This window comes from Dryas octopetala, chromosome 6, assembly GCF_963921425.1.
Source record: "Dryas octopetala chromosome 6, drDryOcto1.1, whole genome shotgun sequence".
In the NCBI taxonomy this organism is placed as follows: Eukaryota; Viridiplantae; Streptophyta; class Magnoliopsida; order Rosales; family Rosaceae; genus Dryas; species Dryas octopetala.
Window position 1 is genome coordinate 3,933,081 of NC_141371.1, and position 26,612 is coordinate 3,959,692.

The 26,612-nt window shown below is 36.4% G+C and overlaps 4 protein-coding genes across 5 annotated transcripts; 3 read left to right on the forward strand and 1 right to left on the reverse strand.

Moving 5' to 3' along the window:
• Positions 1–6,453: 6,453 nt before the first annotated feature.
• On the forward strand, positions 6,454–10,610 carry LOC147281278 (serine/arginine repetitive matrix-like protein). Its single transcript, XM_086249187.1, has 5 exons — positions 6,454–7,052; positions 7,441–7,546; positions 8,486–8,609; positions 8,750–9,673; positions 10,054–10,610. The coding sequence occupies exons 1-5, from the start codon at positions 6,860–6,862 to the stop codon at positions 10,462–10,464; spliced, it is 1,758 nt and encodes a 585-aa protein (XP_086105313.1). The 5' UTR covers positions 6,454–6,859; the 3' UTR covers positions 10,465–10,610.
• Positions 10,611–13,548: 2,938 nt separating this feature from the next.
• LOC147281279 (putative inactive receptor kinase At5g58300) lies at positions 13,549–17,872 on the forward strand. Its single transcript, XM_086246451.1, has 3 exons — positions 13,549–14,002; positions 15,129–16,471; positions 17,028–17,872. Exons 2-3 carry the CDS (start codon positions 15,199–15,201, stop codon positions 17,660–17,662), a joined length of 1,908 nt encoding a protein of 635 aa, XP_086102577.1. The 5' UTR covers positions 13,549–14,002; positions 15,129–15,198; the 3' UTR covers positions 17,663–17,872.
• A 291-nt stretch (positions 17,873–18,163) lies between these two features.
• LOC147281280 (Mitochondrial ATP synthase D chain-related protein) lies at positions 18,164–21,744 on the reverse strand. Of its 2 annotated transcripts, XM_086246453.1 has the most exons (11): positions 21,317–21,744; positions 21,072–21,116; positions 20,884–20,946; positions 20,721–20,783; positions 20,537–20,599; positions 20,334–20,396; positions 20,071–20,133; positions 19,700–19,759; positions 19,293–19,430; positions 18,919–19,014; positions 18,164–18,758 (listed from the first exon to the last, which is right to left on the reverse strand). In XM_086246453.1, exons 1-11 carry the CDS (start codon positions 21,581–21,583, stop codon positions 18,309–18,311), a joined length of 1,371 nt encoding a protein of 456 aa, XP_086102579.1. In that variant the 5' UTR covers positions 21,584–21,744; the 3' UTR covers positions 18,164–18,308. The 2 variants fall into 2 exon arrangements, with proteins under 2 accessions (XP_086102579.1, XP_086102580.1); XM_086246454.1 differs by lacking the exon at positions 18,919–19,014.
• A 1,993-nt stretch (positions 21,745–23,737) lies between these two features.
• On the forward strand, positions 23,738–25,974 carry LOC147281281 (ubiquitin-conjugating enzyme E2 28). Its single transcript, XM_086246109.1, has 5 exons — positions 23,738–23,948; positions 24,119–24,249; positions 24,458–24,585; positions 24,671–24,775; positions 25,576–25,974. The coding sequence occupies exons 2-5, from the start codon at positions 24,180–24,182 to the stop codon at positions 25,717–25,719; spliced, it is 447 nt and encodes a 148-aa protein (XP_086102235.1). The 5' UTR covers positions 23,738–23,948; positions 24,119–24,179; the 3' UTR covers positions 25,720–25,974.
• The last annotated feature ends 638 nt before the right edge of the window (positions 25,975–26,612 follow it).

Genomic DNA, 26,612 nt, shown 5'->3' on the forward strand with positions numbered 1-26,612 from the left:
GCTCACCTAGCATGCTGTGGATCATAATCATATGTCTTCGGAAGCCCACTATGATTCGAGCAAATTGGACCAAAATGAAGGCAGATTCGTGTCCCTGTGTAGTTTAGGCTTAGGCCCTTAAAAAAAGGCTTCAATGGGCTGCTTTCTATTTGATTTTTGTACCCAGAAAAAAATTATATGCCATGCCATTTCTCCAATAATCGGTTTGATATTGACAATTATATGTCACAGCAGCCTTAGAGAAACGTCAGAGAATGCCATGTGAAACTGAAGACATATGTATAGACAACTTTAATTTTGAAGATGAAATAGGATATTGCAGTACTGTTGATCTATATTCTATATATATAGTCAAGTCATATGATCATATCCTTCGCTTTTGGGCCACGAATCCTGCACACCATCACATGCAATTCGATTGGACATGACCAAGCTTTTGTCATACACAGCTTTGCTTCAAAGCAAAAGTGCTCTGGTGGTTCGCTCTAACTCCTATACATGCATGCTTCCCATCTCACCAAATTTTATTACAAGTGATAACTATTTCAGGTAATGATCAGAAACATTTTTGCACAAATCATAGATTAAAAGTTGATTCAATAATAGGAACTCCTATGATCTGAAATTGATCTTCCGTACATTTATTCATTTTGACTGAAACATTGATAAAGCATACTAAATTATATAATTAATAAGCTCTTTTCCTAAAACAGCAAAGATAATTTTGCATGTCCCTTTAACAAATTCGTCGGACACATATGGGGACTAATGTGAGCTTTACGTGTTTGTATTAGTACCAACACGATTTGCGATGTTTTTTTGATCCAATAAAAAAAAAAAAAAAAAACACCCTTCTTGTTTAATTTATCCCAAAGGCACATGAAAACCAGGTCCTTGTAATTTGAAATTTACCAATTCACAGATAGCAATTTAGTTGTAAATTTGTAATATATGATGCTTCAGTACCATACCATGCAAAAAGATTCTACAAGCTTTCTCCTTAGCTAGCTAGCCTAGCTACTTGTAACTTGTAAGATACATGCATAATTGCATATAGTAGTGGTACTTCTGAGTGGTTTTAATTAAATCGCTCTTTCTTACACATACTCTTTCATACATATATAGGATAAGATGGTGACTTCCCATGAAGCGTTTGTCCCTTCTTTATTGTTTGTACATGTGTGTACATGCAGCACATACTCTTAATTTCATATATATATATATATATACAGGCTCCTTCTGTTGAGGTATACCTCAACTTATTTATGTTGAGGTATACCTTGTTGGGGCCCACACAAGTCGTTTTGTGTCGATCCGAACCGTTCAATTTTTACATCTCCGTAGATAGATCATCCTTGCAAAAAATTAGCCAAATCGGAAATCATTTGCCTATCTAACTTTGATCAAATAAATGGACGAACCAAATATTTTCGATGAAACCGTCCATTTGTTTTATCAAAATTATATAGGCAAATGGTTTCCGATTTGGCTAATTTTTTGCAAGGATGATCTATCAATGAAGATGATCCTTGCGAACGGTTCGGATCGACACAAAACGACTCGTGTGGGCCCCAACAAGTTCATACCTCAACTTAAATAAGTTGAGGTATACCTCAACAGAAGGAGCTATATATATATATATATATATATAGGATAAGATGGTGACTTGCCATGAAGCCCATTAGGATAAGCCACCATTTTCCAACACCAGTCACTATCCAACTGCATGCTACGGTCCTTCAATTCCACTGCTCTACATTGATCGACTTGCCCATGTGGTTATATTAATGTACATATATATGCAGTTCCTACTTAACAAATTAAATTTGGGGTTGATGGCATGGCCGGCTTGAAGCTAGCCCTTCATATATCCACGTGATCATGATGTAGCCACGCAGCTAATCATTTAGAGCATGTATAATGGCATGACTAAATGCTATGCTATATGCTAAATATAGCAAAATTGATAAAAAAGCTCACTACAATGGCATAGTTAAATTTAGCATTTACTATGTCATTGCTGAATTTTTACTATATATAGCAGAAAATTTAGCAATTGCTATTAAGGAACTCAAGAAAAAAATGGACCCATCATTTGAAAAGTATGGGTAAAAAAAGAATAAAAAAACCAAGTGAAAGAAAGAAGAAAGTGTTGGGTCCCAGAGAGAGAGAGAGAAAATGATATTCATGTGGGTGAAAAATGTTATTGTTAAGTGCTAAAAGTCATGCTAAATATAGCATATAGCATAACATATAGCAAAAAGCCATTGTACATGCTCCAAGCCTCTAATGTCACAAAAGCTATAGTTATATGTTAGTATGTTTATATTTTTAATATATTCATATATATCCTTATAAATTAAATTTAATATATTAAATTATTTTAATAATTATATCATTGTAAATATTTTAATGAGATCTTTAATATGAGCCCAATATTAAATATATTTAAATATTATTATTTTAATACCAAAATTAATATTTTAGTATTTTTCATGTCAAAGTCAAATTTAGGTATTGTAAAATTTGAATGCATGGCCAATCAACTCATGACATCTGCCCATCTTCATGCCTCTTATTGCAACCTTTTTCATTCACGTACATGAATATTCTTTCTTCTCTCTCTCCTCATGAGACCCAACACTTTTTCAATTAATCACTTTCTTTCACTTAGTTTTTTATTCTTTTTTTATCCATACTTTTTAAATGGTGGGTCTACTTTTTTCTTGAGTTCTTCAATAGAAATTGCTAAATTTTCTGCTATATATAGTGAAAAATTTAGCAATAACATAGCAAATGCTAAATTTAGCTATGCCATTGTAGTGAGTTATTTTATTAATTCTGCTATATTTAGCATATAGCATAACATTTAGTCATGTCATTGTACATGCTCTTAGAACAAAAAACACAAAAGTTATTGCTAAATACTAAGAGTCATGCTAAATATAGCAAAAAGTCATTGTACATGCTCTAATGGTCGCACATGGACCAAGCTATATATAATGGAAGACTGGCAGTGGCTAGCTGCTGTACTGCATGCATATAATAGCAGAGTTGCAGATGATAATTAAAGTCCTTGTGATCATCCCCTATTCATCAATGTAAGGCAGAGCTCAAGAAAGATGGTTTGTAAATCATAATATAGCCTTTAAAATCCATTATTCATGCAGTTTAATAACAGTGTGTTCTCCTGGCAAAAAAATAAAATAAAATAAAATAACTGTGTGTTCCACTCGATTCTACCAAACCTCGATTTTAAATTAATTTGATCGTACAATTTAGTATGTTACGTTGTCAAATTATCAATACAAAATATGATTAATTTTATTTTTTATTCCATATTAGTAATTTAAAAACATAAAATTTTGTGTTGTCCGAAAGAAATTTTTTTTTGCTCTAATGCCCTTAAAAGACTCAAAGTCAAGTATATCCGCGGATACATCGTTTGTGAATTTGTGTGGCTGGTGTTGTCGGAGTATCATGTTTTTATCTGAGGAAGCATCACATTCACATGGCAGCTATCCTGATGGGCTTAGTATGCTGGCCCATACATGTAGCACGCATCGTTTTCTCGTCTGGTCCAGCAATATTGGGAGTTTGTGAAGACTCGATAGGCCTATCACCTCCAGGGACGAATTCCATTGGAGAAGGCTGGGTGTCATGGGCCACTCATGGCCCATTATGGCGTAGGATATAGCGTTTTGGTTGGTCTCTAGTCTCTTCTTCCTTAAAATTCTCTGTTGCGAGAAAATACAGATTTAATGCAATATGATAGAAAATTGCTACGCCTTCTCTCTGCAAAATATTGTGCAACGTCCCTTTTTCTATCATAACAAAAAAAGAAAATGGATGCCACGTCAAGCTCCAAAGACTAATTTAAACAAGTAAGCCATCATTTCTGAAAAATATCGTTGTTTTATTGTTTATAACAATTAATAAACATGAAAAAGCTATTATGTTTCACTTTTTTGGCACCCCCTCCTTCTAAATATCTAAGATATGGATTATTCAAGGTTTTTTTTTTTTAGGCTTTCAATTAAAAGTGAAATAATTAATTAGTTTTTGATCAAACATGAAACATGGATTAAACGTGGGAGAGCATACTTTTTAAGTGTTGGAAGTTAAAAGAATCACAAGAAAGGCATGCAAAACACATGTGAATGGCATTCAGTAGTTACTTAAATGCAGGGTTGTATGATGGCCAGCTAGGAACTCAATCTGAAGATAAAATGATCTCAAGTAGTTATTTGTAAAATTTCATAAATAGGTGTTCAATTATTGAGCTCGGCGTAGTTAGTTTTAATAATTGAACACTTATTTGTGAAATTTTACAAATAACTACTTCAGATCATTTTATCTTTATTTCTTGTTTTGTCTTGTCTCGCCCATGTTTTTGAGGTGAGCCTTGGCTATTTGTTGTTTTCTCTTGCCCTTTTTGGGTTATTTTAAAGCTCCTTATGACCAAAAAAAAAAAAACTTCATCCTTCTCTTTTCTAAGCTATTGAACCTAAAAGATCATTTTAGTAATTTCCTTTTGGAGTCTCTACATTAACAATAGTCATGCCTTAACTAATTGCGCGCAATCGTAAAAGCAAGTGTCACAGTTTTTTTGAAGAGAAAAGGGTGAGCCAACTATGCGAGAAAGAAACGGACATACCAAATAACTTCTCACATAGATTTTTGGTATGCATGTTTCCTTCTCACAAAAGTGAGGTAGGATTTACAAGCATGAGCGAGAACCTCACTTTTCTAAGCGTGAAATAAAACTTGCCGTATAAAAGATTTCTTTTAACCTTCCGCAATTTTTGTAAATGAGGTAGTTAAATTAATTTGTATAGAGAATTGTTAATTGTTAATTATTAATGTATATGTAGATTCTTAGTAGAATTTACATAAAACAATAATTAACAAACTAACTTGAAATTTCTCATATATCATGGATCTCTAATTATAAAATCTGAATTCCAGGTCAAAGAAAGTCAACAAATATGGAAATTTCCTTTCCCATTTTTGTAGTAATTATTTTGTAAAATACTAAATTAAGAAAAGGAAGTTGTTGGTTATGGTGATTTAAATAAGTAACAGAAACCCACCTACTGAAATAAATATAGTCCATTTATTTGTCAAACTATATAATCCAAGTCATTTTCCCTTTAAATGATTGTTAGGTTGGGAGGTTAGCCCTTGATCTTTCGTGAAGGGTATGCAATTACCAATAAAGTCTTTTGAGGTGGGTCCAATGATATGATATGCGTAAGTAAGACCATTTCAATACATCTTCACAGACTTCACCCATAATAAATAGCTTCAAGTTCCATTAACCAAATTTCAAAGTGTCCTTTTGAAAAGATTAAATAATCATCAATTATGGGTAAAGCTAAAACACATTAGGGGGGGTTTTGTCACGAAAATCATGAACAAGTTGAGGAGGGTGATGATGACAAGTGGAAGTAAATCATGTGCCTAGTTTTTTGTTGTTTTTGATATTTTTGTGAATGCATGCCATTTGAGGTTGAGGTCGAGTATTGTTGTTCATAGCTTTGGTCCACTCACATGGTCTGAACACATTACACATGGCCCTACACCAAAGGTGGAAAAGCGGCCTTCTCTCCCTTGTAATTCGTTCATCAGTCTCTGACACACCACTGCGAGTGAGGGAGCAGGGCACCTATTGGCCGCACTATTATTCTACTACTATCATTGAGTTAAAATTAAAAATAATTTTTTTTTACAATACAGCCACTACATGGCATAGTGGTATACGAATGATTATTTATCCTCGACGGATTTACTTTTTTTGCTACTAAGATGAAGATTTTGATTCATTTTGATTATAAGCTATTGGGTGTGTCGAATCTCTTAAAGTATAGATGTTTTACTATTTAGATATATTTGTATGTTGTAGTACTATAGAGCTACTACAAATGTTTGCACTGTTTGAACGTTTTACATCGAGCGTTCGACATATTTTAAATAAAATTTTAAAACTATTAGTTAATAAAATAATATGGCATTAACCATTTTTTAAAAATTATCGTTATAAAAAGCCAACTAAAATGAAAATTATTTAATCAACTATTAATATGCTAATTGTGTTCAAATAAAAAAGATTCAGACAATTTCTTATAAAATATCAAAAAAATTATGATGATAATTAAATAATTAAATAATTTATAATTTAAATGAATTTTAGTAAGAATAATTTTTAAATAAAGACTTAAAAATGAATGGTTCAAATTATGATGTGCCGTTGTGTAATAGCCCAAATGATAGCACTTGATTATCTTATAAGTAACTAGCAAATGATAGCACTTGATTATCTTATAAGTTATAACTAGTTACTCTTAAAGCGTTATTAATTTATGTCATACAAATACTATACCGAAGTGGATAGCTAGCTACCCATTACCCAATGACCTCCCCAATAACCCAATGTCAGTAGTTGTAATAATTTTTTATTTAATGCTTCTCCCTCACTCTGTTTCCATAAACAAAGAAGGGAAAACTAGAGCGAAAAGCAGGGATCTTAACTGCACCATGGCATTTGCAGTAGTTGCACTTTTCTCAACAGATCTATAATCCCAGCTCACTATCTCTCTCTCTCTCTCTCTACCACTTTATCTCACATATGACGTTGTGGTAGAAAAAATAAAATCCAAGACAGAAAGAGAAGAAGCTCGATGACTTACTGTTTCCCTTTGCTGTCAACCTTTGCATCTACTGCACTTTCTCTCTCTCTCTCTGCACCACCGTTAGATCTCACTCTCACTCACTCTCTCTCAGTCTCAGAAACAGAGAGGAAATGGTGTCGGTGGCATTGAGACTCGAGGCCTAGAGCAATTACTAGGGAAACGAAACCATGATGAACAGGAATGTGAGGGAATCTCTGGTCGGCGGGAGGAATTTTCCGGCGGGGTCTCAGCACCGGCGAGGTCAGAGTTTGAATTTGGCTGTGCTCTCCAGTAAGGACTCCGACGAGAACAGCTTGGATCTCTTCTCTAAGAACCGCCGGACGACGCTCTCTGTGACTTCCTCCGATGAGTCCTCCGATGGTACAGTTCGTCACTTCAATTTCATTCATTTCTCGTGCCCGTCTTTTTTATTGACTGAAATGCCCTCCATGTTGTGCAATTGCTTGTTCAATATGGAGGGCAATTCGGTCATTTGAGAGTGCCTGCCTGAGAGGAGAATGAGTCAGCGAGTTTGTCGGCATCTAGTCCCAGAGTAGAGTATTTAGGGTAAAACCAAAACCAAAACGATGTTCGATTTTGTTCACCGGCTGACCGTTAATACCAAACGATACCGTTTTCTGGTTAAATCCCTCAAAACGACCGTGTTTGGATGGAAGATTTGCTCAATTGTTTCAATTAAGACTTGTTTTTTTTATTTGAAATGTGATTTGGGATTAATCTGATTGCAATGATTTGATTGTGTAAACAGTCTCGGTGAAATTGGGGAGACTGTCAGTTGGATCGGCGAAAGTGGGTAGGGGTGGCATCGACGATCTGTTGTCATCTGCAGATGGTGGAAAGCACGATTATGACTGGTAAGTCTAACAGCGTTTACTTCATTTGATTTTTGTTGTATTATTTTTATATGTTTTATATCCATTTCTTCCACTGCATCATGACCCAATAATATCTTGTGATGTGCGTTGATGTTGGATGTTATTTAATTATGCTGATATAGAATCAACAAAGTGATGTTCTGTTTGTGAATCTCATTTAACATCGTTGATCAGGTGAAATCATATATCTGAATCAACATTAAATTGATTGAATGAAGTACCAAGTAGAAAATTTTTCTTTTAGGATACAAGGAAGGTGATGACAAGTCTTCTGGTGCATCTTGTAATGTCAGCATTGCAAAATTTATACGCATCTCTACCAAGCTGTGGTCATGTTATCAAGTAAATAGACTTGTGATCCATAATTCTAATAATCACAACTTTGTAAAACATGATGTATGAGATGTAGAAGAAGAAAATTCACTCAACAAATAGTGTGTCTGTTTTGAATCAAGTCAACAGAATCTTAGTCTGATTTGTTGAATCATATATCGGGTTGGCCTGCCAGTTTGAGACAGATTTCAGAGCATGTACTGTAAGCATCCTTTAACAAATACATTGAAAGAAGTGCCCCTCTGCTTATTGTAAGCTTCTGCCCTATGAGTTAAGTTACGCTTTTTGACTAAGGGGTTGGCATTAGTCTGATCTCTTATTGAAGTATGCCTGCTAGGCTCTTGTCATCTTTAGTGCTTGACATATTTATCTTAAGCTCTTAACTTAAGTGAACAAGACTGGATGATTTTTTCATGCTTGAATTGTTACATTGGAAGCTTTTATAATGGACTGTATATTGTGGAATAAACACATCTTTAGATTTATTGATTGTTTAAATTATTACCTTAGTACTTCATGAACATAAAATTAGTATTTAGATAAAACTACTTGAGTCTAATTTTTATCACTTTTCTGTGTCAACAGGCTTCTCACTCCTCCTGAAACTCCACTTTTTCCTTCATCGGATGGAAATGAATCTCAACCAACCTTAGCTGCTGCAAGAAGCAGTTCTTTAATTAGACCAGGTTCTGCGGCTAAGCCTTCAAGGGTATGTCTTTTCCAATGGACTTTATCTATGCTGAGTATGAATTTCGGTGTTGAAATTAGATAGCCTCCTCCGGATGAGCAAGAAAATATGCTTTAGAAAGTATACTTCATTATTTTTCTCAGTTTATGTCTCTGTTTCAGCTTTCAGTTTCACAATCCGAGAGTAATCATTCATCAAGACCTGCTAGAAGCAGTTCAGTGACTCGCTCTTCAACATCTTCATCACTATATAACAACTATTCCTCAAACAGATCCTCCAATATCCTTAACACAAGCTCAGCTTCAGTTTCATCTTACACTAGACCATCCTCCCCCATTTCCCGCTCTCCATCTACAGCAAGACCTTCCACTCCAACCTCTCGCCCAACACTATCACGACCCTCATCTCCTTCTAGAACTCGTACAGTTCCAACCAGCTCTTCCATTGAGAGACCTCGATCAGTGCAAAGCTCAAGGCCCTCCACTCCTAGTTCCAGGCCACAACTTCCTGCCAACTTGAGTTCACCGGCTGCTCGATCAAATTCTCGTCCATCTACACCCACTCGTCGGAGTTCATTGCCGTCTCTGTCTCCAGCATCAAGTCCTTCACCTTCAGCTGGCCGCGTACTGTCAAATGGACGGAGTTCAGCACCAACATCCCGACCAAGCTCCCCGAGCCCACGTGTCCGTCCCCCACCACAGCCAGTTGTTCCCCATGATTTTCCTCTTGACACACCACCTAACCTTAGAACAACTTTACCAGACAGGCCAATTTCTGCTGGTAGGTCCCGACCAGGTGCTGCTGTCACAGTGAAGGGGAAGTCAGAAACCCCAGCTGCCGTGGTTGTGCCAAGAAGACAGTCATCACCTATTGTCACAAGGGGAAGATCACTCCCTCCAGAGGCTGGAAGGGGTCGTGTACATGCCAATGGATACCATGCTGATGTTCCTGAGTCTCGGAGGGCCCCACATACCCCTGATCTGGGCATGCGGAAGCCTGTGAAGGCTTCAACAACACCTACAGAGAGCACTGGATTTGGGAGGAATATCTCAAAGAAATCTCTCGATATGGCTATCCGACATATGGTATGTATACCCTTTCCTTAGCATCATATGAATGAAGTTTCAGGTTGTGACAGAGAAGTCTTTTACCTTAGGATGTCAACAATTTAGATTTCAAACCCACAAATTTTTTGAACTGTTCAAGTATATTATTCTTAGTATTGTCTTTTTATGAACATCATCGTATTATATTCATACTCATTGTTATGGTGGTGTGAACCTAGATGGCAAAGGTTATACACCATGTGAGCACAAGAAGAGTAGTGTGTCTAAATCCGTTACTACTAATTCAATAGAAAAAGGATTTAATAATGTTAAATTTACTAAACAATTTTCTATATCTTTGGGGTAACAAGTTTTATTGATTTAACAGATTCTAATAATCGAACTGCTCTCTGATGTAGGATATAAGAAATGGAACAGGGAACATTCGCCAACTTCCAGGTAGCACCCTCTTCCCTCAGAGCATTCGATCAGGCGCTCCTAAGACCCAGCAGTCTGCTCGAGCATCGAGTGCAGCAGCATCTGTCCACTATAATGGAGGCCTACAAACGTGCAGTAATGGAGTCGTTTCAGAGAATGGGAACAGTATGAATAGGCTTGTTGTAGAAAATGGACGTGAAGCAGAGCGTGGACGATATTCTGCAAAACTGACTGAAGTGGACATCTATGAGAGTTCTCGTTATGACGCGTTACTTCTCAAAGAAGACTTGAAGAGTACGAACTGGCTGCACAGTTTGGATGATAAAAATGATCAAGGACCCATCTTTGATAATGGATTTGAGTCTCTGCCTGAACCTTTTGGCCTCTTATAACACCTGAAGTAAGTGTTTTTTATTTATTCTTTAAGTTATATGATTTCCTTATATGGATGAATATCACTTAAAACATGAAGAATGAAGAGCGAGAACTAGCTTTTGGCAGTGAAATCAATGGATTTTATTATTGTTGGTCTTCTGTATTTGCAAATGGCTGTGCGAGTGGTTGCTCAAAGTTTTTAAGTGGAACGAATACAAATTTTATGTATGATTATGTGTCATTTGCCTCTCTAGCATGCCATTACTAGAAACTCAAAGTGGGGGGAAAGCTTTAACATGAAAAAGAGGGAAGCCTAACAGTAACAGATCTTTGACGAATTGACGATACCAATTCTCAAGCCATGCCTCCTTGGTCGTTAGAGGCCCAATGAGGACTCAGATTATGGGTTGGCCTAGGGGCCCAAAATTAGTGACTCAGACTGTGGGCTTTCCTAGAGGCTCATCTGATTGCTATAAGGTTTTTGTCTTCAATGCCCGGAGCCCACAAGTAGAGGCCCCTTCAATGCCTCTCCAAGGCCAGTCCATCTCAAAGACTCAAATAGAAAACACAAGACAACATATTCTCTCTCTTTTGTTTTATCTTATCTTTTTAATTTCAGTATAATCAACTTAAGCAACTAGAATGGACAAAAACTAAGTTTAAAAGGTCATCAAAGTCAATTTATTATGTTAGTTCATTATCAAAGAAGATGAGGGCTTTGCAGGATCTCTTTTTTGTTTTATCTTTTTAATTTCAGTATAAGCAACTAGAATGGACAAAAACTAATTTTAAAAGGTCATCAAAGTCAATTTAGCATGTTAGTTCATTATCAAAGAAGATGAGGGCTTTGCAGGAAGAGGGTGTTGAATATTAGAGAACTAGAGCTAGAGAAGTCATGACATTGGATCCAGCATTCTAACCAAACTCTCAGGACCACCCAACACTCCAAACTCAATAAAGGAGGGGACCTCTTTCTTTTTCTCAACCTTTTCCAATTTATGTGAAAGCAACTCCTGGTTTTGGATGTTACCCATGTATGCCTACATATCACCAGATCAGGAAAAACAGGCTACAACACTCTAGCTAGAGGGAGGACAAAAATCCACTTGCTTATTCATTTTGCTTTTAATATCCAGTAGTCTTATCAACCGATTAAGGTGACATTTTTCTTCTGTTTTTTTTTCTCTTAAAAAAAAAAAGTCAAGACCTAACTTCTTGCATCATGCATCTACTTGAAGCCCTCAATTATTAAGATTCTTATTTCTTCCATCTTCTATAAAATTCCAAGTCGTGCACTCGTGCTGCGCTATTTTTTCAATCCTGAAGTCCATTATTGTTTAGAAATGTCCATAGACTATGTATATTTCTTCTTTCTAGAATCCAAAAATATTGCTGTGTAAGAATATTTATACCAATTAAGAAATGAAACATGCATAATTTCAGTATGTAAAAAAAAAAAAACAGATAATACTGTAACATTATAATTATAACAGTATTATTTCTTTTTATTTGTGAGGCGCAATAAGTTTCGGTATATTTTGGTAAAATTTGGAATGGGCACCACGTCTCTGCCATTTTCAAGCTGCACTTTGTCGATTTGTTATGAAGACCATGCAACGCATTACACGTACACCAACCCTCATTCAATTGTATGCATGGCCTCCATAGCTCTATTTATTAGGTGTAACAAATTTTCCAAGAGAAAAAAACATAATAAATAGTTTTCCAAGTATGGTACATTTTGGGTGTGTTACGAGTTTACTCAGGACCGAAAATGATCTTTGTGTCCTTGAATAAGTGTCCTGTGAATTGTGACGTTTGGTGCATAATCTAATCACACGCAACCACCTTAACCAACCCTAATTGTATATTTAATTTGTACCTACAATATTGCTTAGTTAATTGTTCAATGCCATGGATGGAGGATGCTTTCAAGGGGTCTAATTTTTCTTTTTTTCTTTTTTCAATAAAACAAACACACGTAATGAACACACATGGCCTTTGGCAAAAGCCGCTGACCAAATATTATCATTGGTTTTAATACATCGTTTGAACGACATTAGTGTATGATTCACTCTTTATAAATGTCATTGGCTAATTTAATAGATTATGGGTACAACTCAAATGGAACTTGTTTTGTATTCTCCAACAATTAATATAATGCGTTGGCCAAAAATAAAACAATTAATATAATGCAATGGACAATATGGTGGTATGGCTTATTGCCTTATTGTGCGGACCATCATGCCATTTGAAATTGAGGCTCCTTCTCCTTTAGAATTTGGAAGGAACTCCATCACGTGAATTTAGTCAAAACCAGGTCGCTTTTCTCTCATTTTTATGACAGAGGGTAACGTGAATTGTGGATTTTGCCTTATATTGTTTTATTCAAAGTAAAATCTCAGCATTCCTCCGATTCCACTAGAGTGTAGTAAAACTGAAAAAGGCAAGTGGACAATAAATAAATAAAGACAATAAATTTAAGTAACTCAAATCTAAAAATATTCTTTATTTAGACAGTCTAATAATATAAGATGTTTATATTGTTAGAAGGTGAATTTGAATATTTTATTTGACTGATTTTTGTTTCAATGTGTGATTCAGATATAGAGTTTGAAGATATTTACTTATGTAAGATACACATTATAATTTAAGATAATCAATTAGGTGTAGTGATATTTATCTACACTTTATTAAAAGAGGTCTTAATTTCAAATTATCCTCACCAAAATAGAAAAAATAAAAACTAAAAAAAAGATAGGGTAAATTCAAAAAACTACTTTAAGTTTGGGGTCTATTACAAATCGATACCCAAGTTCAAAAATTGGCTTTAAGTTACCTCAACTAAGTGACGGTGGCTCTAAAATACCTATGTTGGGTTCTCCATCCATTATTCTATTAAGTGATGATGTGGCAATCCGGTGGATGCCAAATGGCCTAACTAGACTCCCACGTGGCCTGAGATCATGCCATGTAATATACAAAATATTAAAAAGATAAATTAAGCCAATTAGTTAAAAATTAGAAAACTAATAATACTTGGTTGGGTGACCCTTGAATTCCAGATAGATGGATAGGTGGTCTGTCTAGTAAGTCTAATTTCCAGCTTAAGGCTGAAGAAAGAAGGTGTAGAGAGAAAGAGAGAGACATGGTGGTGAGTTTGGGTACAAAGCACAGCAATGAAAGTTAGGAAGGAGGATTATAAAGGAGGCATCATCGAGATCTGCGCGTGTGAAACAACTACGACTACGTTAGCTTCACGAACAAGCTAAGCTTCACTTACTCACTCATCACTGACTCACTGAGAGCTGAACGTTGTTCTCTACGGTGCTGGCGAATCTCGGAACGGAACCTCTTCTACTTTTCGTGCTTTTAATCCTTTTAATCTTTTAGCTCTGCGTGTTCGTCAAGAAATGCCGTTAAAGCTCACCCTCAACAAACATTAAACACACTCACACACACACACTCACTCACTCTCACTTTGCTCAGCTCCGAGCTCTGCATTTTCTGCTGTTTTCGAGCTTCGCTTTCAGATCGGTCGCCGGAGCTCTAATGGTCCGTCTTCTCTCTCTTATTCTTCAATATTTCATTTCTTTTTTTGTTCAATTTGTTAGCATTTCAATATTTGATTAATTAATATGCATTATCGTTTTTTCGAATTTTCGGAGTGTATTTGGTTAATTAAATTGCTATTTTTGTGCGCTAGCTGGGGATTTCGATTCGAGGACATCTAGAACCAAATCTGTAGGTTCTTACAAGTTAGTTTATGAAAATGTAGGACAATTGTGAGCTTCGTTGAGGAGAATTTCAGAGATTTGCTTGTTTCAACTTGCAACGATTTCTGTTTGGATGCCGAGAAAATTTAGGAAATTAAATAACATTTCCGAGGATGAATTAAAATTGCAAGAAAAATTGATGTATCTAACTACTTCTCGTCTGCTCAATTAAGCCTTAGACTGCTAATTTCTTACTCTGTTTCTTTCCAAGTTATTGAATGGCAGCAAGGATTTCGTTGAACTCATAATTAATTTACTGTCATATAGAAAGTTCTTGCAGTGTGTAATTTTCGGCGTCTGAAACTTTTTCGTCTCATTGTCATGTCACATTAGTTTATACTTTTGTCACGGTTTTTTTTTTGGTATGTATTGGCTCATGATCTATGTGGCAATACAAACAAAAAAACAGTGAAAGTTATTGAACTCTTTTAGGCCATTAACGAAAAATTAAAAAAAAGAAGAAAAAGGGATTCTTTCAGCATTTTGTGTGGTATGCTTTAAAGCTTTAGCTTTCTCTTTAGTGAAAAAGAATTTTGCTTTTGCTTTTTTCTTTGTTAATTTTTGTTAACTTTCTATCTGATGACTGTCTCTTAGATTATATTAAGCTCAATACTTTCTGGTACAGTGGTACTTTCTAACTCTTGAACTTATATTTTTGAGACATGGGTTGGGCAAATTTGTGCCCTTCCCAATGTCAACTTTGTATAGATAATAAAATTGCCTTTTCCATTTCCAGATTGCCTTTAGGCTCGTACTGATAGGTAGATGTAGGAATTGATTTTTGGAATCATTTGAAGAGAATACTCTCCATTTTCTCTACATGTTAAGCCACAGTTATTTACTAGTTTTAGGCTGTAGAAATGATTTAGAGCTAGCAATATTCTGAAACCTTTGTTATTTTTCAGGGGAGGAAGAACAGCTGAGACCAGTCTCATAGTCTGACTCCTTAACGAATTTCTCAACAAACAATACTAGATGAAGCCACATTTATTTTGTGCAACACTACTTCTCCTCTTTTTCCTTCGCCGAACTATAGCTGACCTCAATTCAGACAAACAAGCCCTTCTTGACTTTATTTCCCTTGTTCCTCATGGCCGAAAAGTTAACTGGGATCCTGCTAACCCAGTCTGCAATTCTTGGGTTGGCATCAATTGTACCTTGGATGGCACTCGTGTGCTTTCTGTCCGACTCCCAGGTGTTGGACTGTATGGTCCAATTCCAGCAAACACCCTTGGCAAGCTGGATGCTCTCATGATCCTTAGCCTTCGGTCTAACCACCTCAGTGGGGATCTTCCATCTGATATGTTCTCCCTTCCTTCCTTGCATTACGTATACCTTCAAAACAATAATTTTACAGGTCATATTCCCTCTTCTCTGTCTCCCAAACTCACTATGCTTGATTTGTCTTTCAACTCCTTCACTGGCAACATTCCAGCCACAATCCAAAATTTAACACGTCTTACTGGGCTGAACCTCCAGAACAATTCCCTCACTGGATCTATTCCTGATATCAACATTCCAAGGCTTGTGCATCTGAATTTGAGCAACAACCACCTTAATGGTTCAATTCCTCCTGCCCTCCAAAAATTCCCCAATACTTCCTTTGAAGGAAACTTGATGTTATGTGGGCCACCACTAAACCACTGTTCTTTGATCTCCCCCTCACCTTCTCCATCCCCCAATTATGAACCACCAGGGCCAACAGTCCCATCAAAACCAGAAAATGGATCCAAGAGGAAACTAAGTAAAGGGGCTATCATTGCCATTGCAAGTGGTGGTTTTGTAGTGTTGTTCCTCTCAGTTCTGGTGATAGTGGTATGCTGCTTGAAGAAAAAAGAAAGTGGAGGCAGTGCTGTAGTGAAAACAAAAGGCGGAAGGAGTGACCAGCCAAAGGAGGACTTCGGAAGTGGGGTACAAGAGGCTGAGAAGAACAAGCTGGTTTTCTTTGAAGGAAGTTCTATTAATTTTGATCTTGAGGACTTACTAAGAGCTTCTGCTGAAGTGCTAGGAAAGGGGAGTTATGGGACTACTTATAAGGCCATCTTGGAGGAGGGAACAACAGTGGTTGTGAAAAGATTGAAAGAAGTGGTGGTGGGAAAAAGGGAGTTCGAACAGCAAATGGAGAATGCGGGAAGGGTCAGTCAGCACTCAAATGTTGTGCCTCTTCGTGCTTATTACTACTCCAAAGATGAGAAACTCCTGGTTTATGACTACATTTCAGCCGGCAGCTATTCTGCATTATTGCATGGTATGCTCCTTTTCATATCTTGTTCTTTCTCTTTCTACTTCTATGATACTAATTTCCCAAGTAAACAGCTGTAATCTTCTTCAATGAAGCTTTACAACAAATCATCCATAAATGACCAACCTCTTGTATGAAAAAGCAAATAAAACCGAAAATGTATGCATTGAGAAAAGGCAGACTTACTTTACCAATGATGACCTTGGTCTGCCATGAAAAATGCCTTGTAAGGAACAGTAAGATTCCTGAGATTATAAAAGGAGATATTGGTTACTCAATTATGAATAATATAGTCCATCAATTGGCATATGGTTGCAAGATTCGATTTTCATCTATGAACTCTAGTTTACATGTATATGCATTTATATAGATTCCTTTCTGTTGCAAATACAATGCCATAGCACAAATGGATGCATGAAATCAATTACATAGACATTTAGACTAGTGAATTTACTTATTTAAGTGATGAAGATTCCTCTAATGGTGCTTGTAATATGCTATACAAACTAAACTCAGAAGATTAAAAGATATGAGTTCTCCCCCATTATATCCTATTTTACAGGAAACAGGGAAAGTGGACAGAACCCACCAGACTGGGAAACCAGATTAAAGATTTCTCTTGGAAGTGCAAGGGGCCTTGCCCATATCCATTCTTCTGGTGGAGGCAAATACATCCATGGCAACATCAAGTCCTCCAACATCCTCCTCACCCCAGACTTCAATGGCTGCATCTCAGATTTTGGCCTTGCTCCCCTCATGAACTTCACAACCATCCCTTCCAGAAGTGTGGGCTACCGAGCTCCCGAGGTGATCGAAGCTAAGAAGTCCTTTCAAAAATCCGATGTCTATAGTTTCGGTGTTCTGCTCCTTGAGATGCTGACAGGCAAAGCACCAGTCCAATCACCGGGACGTGATGATGTTGTTGATCTTCCAAGGTGGGTGCAGTCTGTTGTTCGAGAGGAATGGACAGCTGAGGTGTTTGATGTAGATTTAATGAGGCATCAAAATATCGAAGAAGAGTTGGTGCAAATGCTTCAAATAGCAATGGCTTGCGTGGCAAGGGTGCCGGACATGAGACCGACTATGGAGGAAGTTGTGAGGATGATCGAGGAAATCCGGCCACCAGATTCCGAGAACAGACCATCATCAGACGATAACAAGTCCAAGGGCTCAAATACTCGGACCCCAACCCCATGAGTGCCCAGGCCTTGCACAGAGCAGCAATACATGAATCCTTTTCTAATTGTCGTATATGCCCAATTGTGTGATTCTTTATAGCCTTGTAGGGTCCTACTGTAACAAAGCTTAGTTTTTCATTTTTCTTAATTCCTTGCGTGATTAGTATAACATATAAATTTCCAAACAATTAAGACTCGAATCATTGAGCAAATCTTAATCTCGTCAGCATTTTAAGATATGTTGATCCTTCAGCACTCCCATGATGTTTTGTAAACATGATTGCACGTACTTTTAATTAGGAAGATGAGTCATGTGAGGGTTGCTGAAAATTGCAGTTTGTAGGTATAAAGGACTACCAATCATCTGCCACGTGGATAGCACAAGTCCCACAATGCCAATTGCAAGCCTGGGACTGGGAGGGGATATGGCGTGTTTATTTTTTATTTTTTATTTTTGGTCAATAATCAATATAGCGTGTTTGGTATGGATGGGAAGTTGATGAAGAAAACAAGGGAAACATCTACAAAAGTTCAAACAATGCTTATATAGCCAAAATAAAGGCCCACCTTTAACCTCTAAAAAGAATAGTATTTCTCACTTCAACAAAAATAGCAGTGAGTTATGCCCCCTGTTCATGGCAATGGTAGAAAGCTAAAAACTGGAGTTAGTAGGAACTTCTGTTAACCAAGTCAGCACCGGTAACATAACTAGCAACAAATGACATTAACCGGAAAGGAGCACCAATCAGGGGTGCATCCGTAATTGGCACAGCATCATTTTTATCATTCTCGGCAGACTGCGACTCTACATCCCGGACTTCATTCTTATCCAATGGAATTTGCACAATTTCACTAGATTGATCGGATACTGGCAAATTTGGCATTAAACCAGCATGCTGAGAATCCATGTTACCATTACTATGCATCTCCTGCTTGATTGGAACTTCTGGGTAATTCACCTTCTGGCCTGTCGTAGAAATATCCTCTCCGGGTCTAGACCTGGGATTGATGACACTGGCAGTTTCGGCAGGTAGACCTGTTGTATTTGATTCTGTAGTTGAAGAGAGCTCATCTGTTGCACTACGCTGGTCAAGTTCAACACACAACTCGGTCACCTAGAAAAAATCGTAGGGAGTAAAAGAAAATATCAGAGAACTAGTCAACCACATTACAAACTTAAAAGTAACAGCTATATATGTTCGGAATACATTGGCATCAAGTGATACTAGTACACATTACTCCTACATAAAACCATGGAGGGAAGCAGCTTTTTACCTTTTCAACAAGCTCTGCATTTTCTACAATTAATTTCTCAACCAGTGCAACTGCTGCTTCAATCTGAGAGTTCAAATCCTCACGTTCTGAAGCATGCTAAATTGACACAGAGGATCAGATATTTCTTTTCTTTGGAAAGTATTTGTCAAGAAATCAACAATAGAAAAGAGACCTTTATCAGAAACAACTGAAGATTTGTAAAATTTTCTCCTGCCAAAACTGGTAGATTTATCACTAGTACATAAATAAAATTTCCAAATGCCATTATAAGAATCTGTTGTTTTATAGACACAAGAAAACCAAACTAGTATTCCTAATTATGCATAAAGCTGGCAATAAAATTTAAACATCTGGTAAGCAAATAGGAAATAAACCTTTGCAAGTTCGTCTGATGAGCGAGTAGAGGAGACACTCTCAAGATTCTTAATTTGCAACTGCAGACTAGATAAATTTCCCATCAGCTGTTGGTTTTCTTGTACAAGATTATTCCTGGATTGGTCCAATTCCAACACCTGCAAAGCTTTGTTTTTAATTTCCATATCAGAAGAAAATACAAAGATTTTCTGTGGACTGCCTGTGACCAGATATTAGGATGTGCATGAAAAAAGGAAAATGGTCTGACTCAATTCAAACCTATTTTACAGAATCTAAGATCAGCAAAGCAATACTCAAAGTCCTTGGTACTCAATAAAGTAGGTATGCAAGTTCACACCTTGTAGATCAAAAAGCAATTTAAATTGAAGCCATCAAGTAGATTACTTGGGTCAACCAAGCTACATACCTGTGTTCGTAATCTAGCAATATCATCCTTCAGAGTTGCTGTCATCTTTTCAACTGAATCCTGTAAGAAACGCATGTTAAGGACAAAATAATTCTCTGCAATAAAATGATAAAGAACAAATTTACATATTAATTTATAAATTTTAGATTATCAAATCAATTGTCCCTGGTTTATTTTCAAATTATTTGTTTCTTTTTAGTTTTTACAGACGTAGGAACTAAATTCCAACTATTTTTCAGGTGTAAATAACAATGAAGATAATGTAAAATGTTTATGCTCATTGACTGGCCAAATTATTTTCATCTGCAATTACAGTTTCGAGTTATTAGAATTGTCCGTACCCATACACAGGAAAACCAAAAAGTGATTACCTCCTTTAGAATCCAGGCATCTCTATCTCTCTCAAGATGTTTAATCTTTTCCTGTAATTTTTCCTGTGCAATAATGAGCAGTAAGTTTAATATAAGGTTGTATAAAAACCTAAAGCAACCAAGTCCTCTAGTTTGACATTATGTGTGATATAAGGTTGCATAAAAATCTAAAGCAAGCATGATTATATGCATGCATGCTGGTGAAGAAAATTATGTGAAGATGAACACAATTCAAAACAGCCCTATGATCCAACTTAAATCACCTCTTTATGAAGCCAAGAATGTTTTTCACTCTGTAATTGTACAATTTCCATTTGTAGGCCGGCCTGTAAATCACATCTGGTTAGACAATCCTGAAAAATATGTGGAAGAAGCATACAATTGCAATATGAAATGGGATAGAGCACAATCCTGAATGAATGTGCACCAACTCTTAGTCATCTTGACTAAATTTAGATTAGTTTACCTCTTTCTGTATGCGCGAATCATTTTCATCCCGTAATTGTTTTATTGTATCTTCTAAGGAAGCCTGAAGAAGAAATACACAAAATCAATATGAAAGGTCAGAAAAATCATACCTGATAAAAAAAAAAAAAGTTCATTGACTCCTTCTCAATCCAGCATCTTAAATTCCAATTAAAATATAGTACCTCATTCTGTATGTGTGAATCATTCAAAACTTGAAATTGTTTGATAGTATTCTCTAAGGCAGCCTGTGAAACCAAAAAAGGTCGAAACCAAGTTATGATACATCATACATGTTCACTAATCTTTGTTCTACTATCCGCAAAGTTGAAATTTACATTATGTTACCTCTTTCTGTATGTGAAAATCTTTTTCCTTCTGTAATTGATTGATTTTTTCTTCTAAGGTAGCCTGAAAAATTACGGTTATGTTATGCTCAAGATGTATATGCATATTCAAACTCAGCACAAAAACAGTAAAATGTGCGAAACAATTGGATAGAACTTTTGGTGTGCGTTATTCCTGTCCACACCTACCTCTCTTTGGAGCCAATGTCGTTTTTCAGATTCAGCTACTAAGGACTGCACAACAAATTTCAAAACAAAAAAAAATGCCAAAATGAATTCAAAAACCACGAAAAGCACAACATAAATGCACGAACACAATGTACATCTCGTAAATTAGCTGATGATCGATCCAATTGAAATTCGAATGCTTAGAGATAAAAAAAAATTAACAACTAAATACTAATTACTAGTAAACGACTCAAATCCGAACTTACACATTCTGTGCCATTGGTCTCATTCTCGTGCCTTTTCGGATTCACAACTGCGTCTTGCACAGCATCGGAACCAACATCGGCGGCGGCGGCGGCCTCTGAAACCTGGCCATTACCGACGACCACGACATGGTCGGAACTAACATCGGCGGCGGCGGAGGACTCAGAAACTTGGCCATTACCGGCAACCTGCACATCCTCGGCGGCGGCCTCGCCCTGCTTGTTTTTCTTCTTCTTGTTCCTCTTCTTCTTCTTCTTCTCCTCCTCCATTTTTCAGGCTTACAAAATTCTCAGCCTCTTTCCCAAACACCGCAGAATGAAAACCGAGACGTGCCGACAAATCCAAATCCGAATTTTGTTGCTTAGATTTTATTAATTATTGAATCAATTTTAATTTCATTCGTCTTTAGGGGGAAGCCGGGAAGGGCTTGCTTTCCTTCATTTCTAATTTCTAGTGCGTTTTTCGCGTTTTATTGTTTTTCCATCACTGTAATAAGCTACGACGACGACGTTTTTGCGATGCGAGTCTTGTTTGGATCTTGATGGAGCGCGGAGCAGTGGATTAATTCGCTTTCCAATAGGTGATTTGGTAGTACGTGATTGGCTGCTTGAGCGTCCTGTGATGTGGTTCGTCGTAGGCGAGAATTCGAACTATGGCGTTGAAGGCAGTGGACGGAAGGAGGTTAGTGCGTAACGGACTTGGACTTACGGCGTTACCGCTTGCGGAAAAAGGACGCTACTTCGACTTTTTATGTTGACTTGGGACCTCAAAGCATGTGGGAGCCACGTGATTAGCGACCCGGCTCCGACGAAAAGGCAAGCCATCAAACGCGCATTCCTCTCACGTTTCGATTGGTATATTGGATATAGGGGTAATTAATTGGGACCAAACAACTTCGACTAACACATCTTTAATAAAGTTGAATTAAATACAAAGTGGATAAACCTCTCAATTTGTCTATTAATATTTGTTTTTCATCCTATCAAAAGATATCGCAAATTGGAATTTTCTTTTTCTAAATAAGATAAAATACAAATTAGATATTTAATTATTGGTGGAAAAAATTTTCTATTATATAAATTCTATACTAAAAATATTTTTATGAGTGCTTTTATGGGTGAACGATGGGTTTATATTTAGAATATAGTATTAATACACACATGTTTAACATAAGTGGATTAGTAAAACCATATAACATTGTTATGGTTACACTAGATTATTACTCGTCCTAAACAAGTCAAGAAGGTCACATGCTAATTATATTATACATTGTAGAACAAAAGAAAAAAACCACGAATAATTTGTGACCTTCATATAAGGTTGCAACTTAAACAAATTGAATTTTGAAATTTAAATATGTATAGAAAAGTTAAAAAAGAATATAGTTGTTATGTCAAGTTGATAAATCATTAATCATATCATATTTGAGTTAACGTGAATATAATGTAGGCATCTTTTATTGACAAAATTTGTAAAACCAATATACTTGAATGCTGATTCATTCTCCGAATCAGGGACGGATCTATAATGGGGTCAATGGGGTTAATTGTTGGGCTTGAGGGAATATTTTGACCCATGAAGCTTGAGTCTTAGTGGCAGTTGCAAGAGCAAGGCAAAGTATTTGTGTTTATGTCTGAAAGATAAAAGAAGACCAGAGAAAGGAGGAAGAAAGGGCGACTCACGTAATTTGCGTATGAGTTTTTTTATTTTTTGAATTCTTAACTTGCCAAAATGAAATTAATTTTTTAAAAAAAATTTAGTAAAAAAGAGATCCAGACCCAAAAGGCATAAACAAAGCCTGAACTTTGAAAGCAACCCTCCTTGCTTACTCGTGACGTCCAGACTCATAATAAATATTCGTGAGCTTCTTAATCTTGACCCCCATAACGATTGATTTATGGATCCGTCACTGCTCGGAATTAACATACATTTTAAAAAATGTTTCATTATTTGCATGTATCAAATTGGCTTATAAACAGTGTTTTTATTCACAATTATTGGAAAGATTGTAAGTTTGAATTCGTTCACTTTGATTAAACAAAAATACTTATATTTTGAAAGGTTATTTATTTATTTATTTTTTCAAAGGCACGAGTAATGGTCTCAACTCTCATATCATGCCCTAAACATTTTGTTTAAGCAATTGAGGTCGTGATTAAAATCGGGGAACTAAAGTTTCTACGAATTAAAGCTGGAGTTGAATTTATCCGAATCTGAATCAAGTCAGGCTGATACGTTGAGTTCAGTTTGACTTTGACCTCCCAACCGCGGACTCCCACCTCTATTTAGTAATTCACGCGGAAAAATTAAAGTTTTAAAATTAGTAAGCCGCCATAAATAACGGTCCAAATAAAAAAACAAAAACCAAAAGAAGAAAGAAAAAGAAAAGGAAACGGATAAGATTAAGAAAGCATAACCCGAGTGTGTGAAACGAGACGGTGAAAACAGGGTTGTACTATAAAAGAGGCGTAAAGGGTGAGTCCCAAAGTCTCCGAGTTTTGGGAAAAAAATCAGGGAGTCGTCGTCTTTAACGAGCGATTGGTGGTAGCGGAGGCTTTGGGGAATTGGGCGGCGGCTTTGGATCTACTTCTAACCCGTTTCCCTTTGCTACCCGCTATTCCCGTCCCATCTCAGGTACTATTCCTTTTTTTTTTTTTTTGCTTTTCGATTATTTTTAGGGTGAGAGGTCAATTTAATTTTGTATCTTTGCCTTTTCGAATTACGAATCACCAAATTGTTTTTGTTTGATAATATATTTTGGGTTTTAATCTGACAAAAACACTTTGATGGACGGTTTATTACAGTTATCTTCAGGTCCTGGGTTGTGAGTTGTTGTGAGGTGCAAGCAGTTTACGGTTTTCAATCATGGCCTCGAAGCGCATCTTGAAAGAGCTCAAGGATTTGCAGAAGGATCCTCCCACTTCTTGCAGCGCCGGTAAGACTTTTTTTAATGCCAAAGATTTGTAATTTTTGAGATTTTGTTATGGTGTTACTCGCAAAATTCAATTTTTTGCGTTCATGTTGATTTGCTTGTGGGGTCATGTTGAATTGTGCGTATGATTTTATATAATTATCAATTAATTTAAGTACCCAAATGGATATTATTGTAAACTTTGGAGGTTTGATGTCTTAATTTACATTAGGTCCTGTGGCTGAAGACATGTTTCATTGGCAAGCGACGATTATGGGACCCCCTGATAGCCCATATGCAGGAGGTGTATTCTTAGTGACTATCCATTTCCCTCCTGATTATCCCTTCAAGCCCCCTAAGGTAATACACCCAAATGTGTGAGATTTCGTCCTCCTTTGCTGTGTTTGTGTTTGTTCAAGAAGGATAATGGTATTTCATTTTTCAGGTTGCATTTAGGACGAAGGTCTTTCACCCAAATATCAATAGCAATGGAAGCATTTGTCTTGATATCCTTAAAGAGCAATGGAGCCCAGCCCTTACTATTTCTAAGGTTTGAATTTAGTTAGACTAAGTTTATGTCAATTTGACTTCATTTTTCTTTTATATGCTGCCTTGATGCATCATCACAGACAGAGTTTGCATTAATATATATATATATATATATACAAAGTCTTCTAAAAAATATGTGCAGAGAGAGAGAGGGTTTAAATTATTGTAGAGGTCTTCCCAGAGAAATCTTTTCTTTTTGGAATAACATAACTAAGATGACTACTTCAGCATTCCAACTTCAAGTAGGGAATCTTTTATCCGAACTCTCAAGACTTTAGATAGAAATGACCTGGCAAAAGAAGTCTCAAGAGGGATATTGGAGATGCTTACCTGTGCCTTCATAAAGCATCTTTTTGGATTTTAACTTCTTGCCCATATTACCAGACAAGTGCAAGTAGATGGCTGCAGTTATATTTCTTTTCCAAAATTTATTTTGACAGAGTTTTGTTTTCTAAACTAGGGAAGAGTTTTAGCATATATACATGTTATCCTGCATTTTGTTTCTGTTTCCGTCTGTCTTCTATCTTTTTCCAATGCTGATTCTTATGAAGAGTTGGGGATGCTAAAATGATTGGGGGGGGGATCTCATTCTTGGAATTTTTAGTTCATTTGTGTCTATTGAAGTTATGTCTAAGGGAAGTTTTTGGCTGATACCAAAACAGGTTTTCTGAACTTCTTTTGAGTTTTGGAGGGGACATGTTTTGAGGTTAAGAAAAAATATAAAAGGATCTGTTTCTTTTTTATGAATTTTATCTCATGGTTGGGGTTGTAGTTTCTAAACCCTTTTTGCATGTGAATCAGGTATTGCTCTCAATCTGCTCATTGCTGACTGACCCAAATCCTGATGACCCTCTCGTACCGGAGATTGCCCACATGTATAAAACTGATCGAGCCAAGTATGAAGCCACTGCACGAAGCTGGACTCAAAAGTACGCAATGGGGTGATGATGTCTTCTCCAGCTTTAGAGTTTGTATTTGGGACGGCGGGTTGGGTTTGGGGCTTGATTAATTTGGGAAGAAGGAATCTTTGTTCTTCTGTGTTTTAGTTTATATTACAAAAGAAAGGTATGAATGGGATGTAATTCTGGTGTTAACTTTCTTGTTTCATGCTGTTCCTTCCAGCTTTCTAGACAGTAATTTATCAAATGTAGTTTTGAAGTTTTATTAATCCCATCAACCAAGGAATTAGTGCTGTTTTCATCTACAGATTCATTCTTTTAAAAAATAAAAAAATTATATCCAATGAACTGTTTTGTTACTTGTTTTTCATCCAATCAGTTGCATAATGCAATGCAACTTGCATCTGCTATGTGATGGAATACATGTCAGAGGCTCTCGTTGGATGCATTTAATTGCTATGTAAAGGCTATCTGAAAATTTTATGTTATGTACATTTTTTTTTTATGGTATTCAAATACACAGCACAGCGACACATATTCGAAAAATGTCATGGAAATCTCTTTTTTTACTCACACATCATCAACAAAAGCACACAAGTGAACCCAAGTTTTAAACTTCATTTAATATATTATCATATTATCGGTTGCATTAAATAATGACTAAAATTTGAAAATATGTTGAAGAGTGACAGATGATATTTTTGTTCTGTCATTTTTTATAATTGAAGAATTGGAATATCATTGACTCATTGAGAAAACCAAAGTCATACACCAGCACATAGGAGGGAGGAGAGCCAAGAGGGGCCTCCAACCATACTATATTACTATATATTCCTCTAACGAAGACCATGTTTGGTGAGCAATAGAATCTGAATCTGATCAAGTTTAGATATACTGTCTTCTGTCGTATTAGGTTTATTTTTGGTAATAGAATATCAT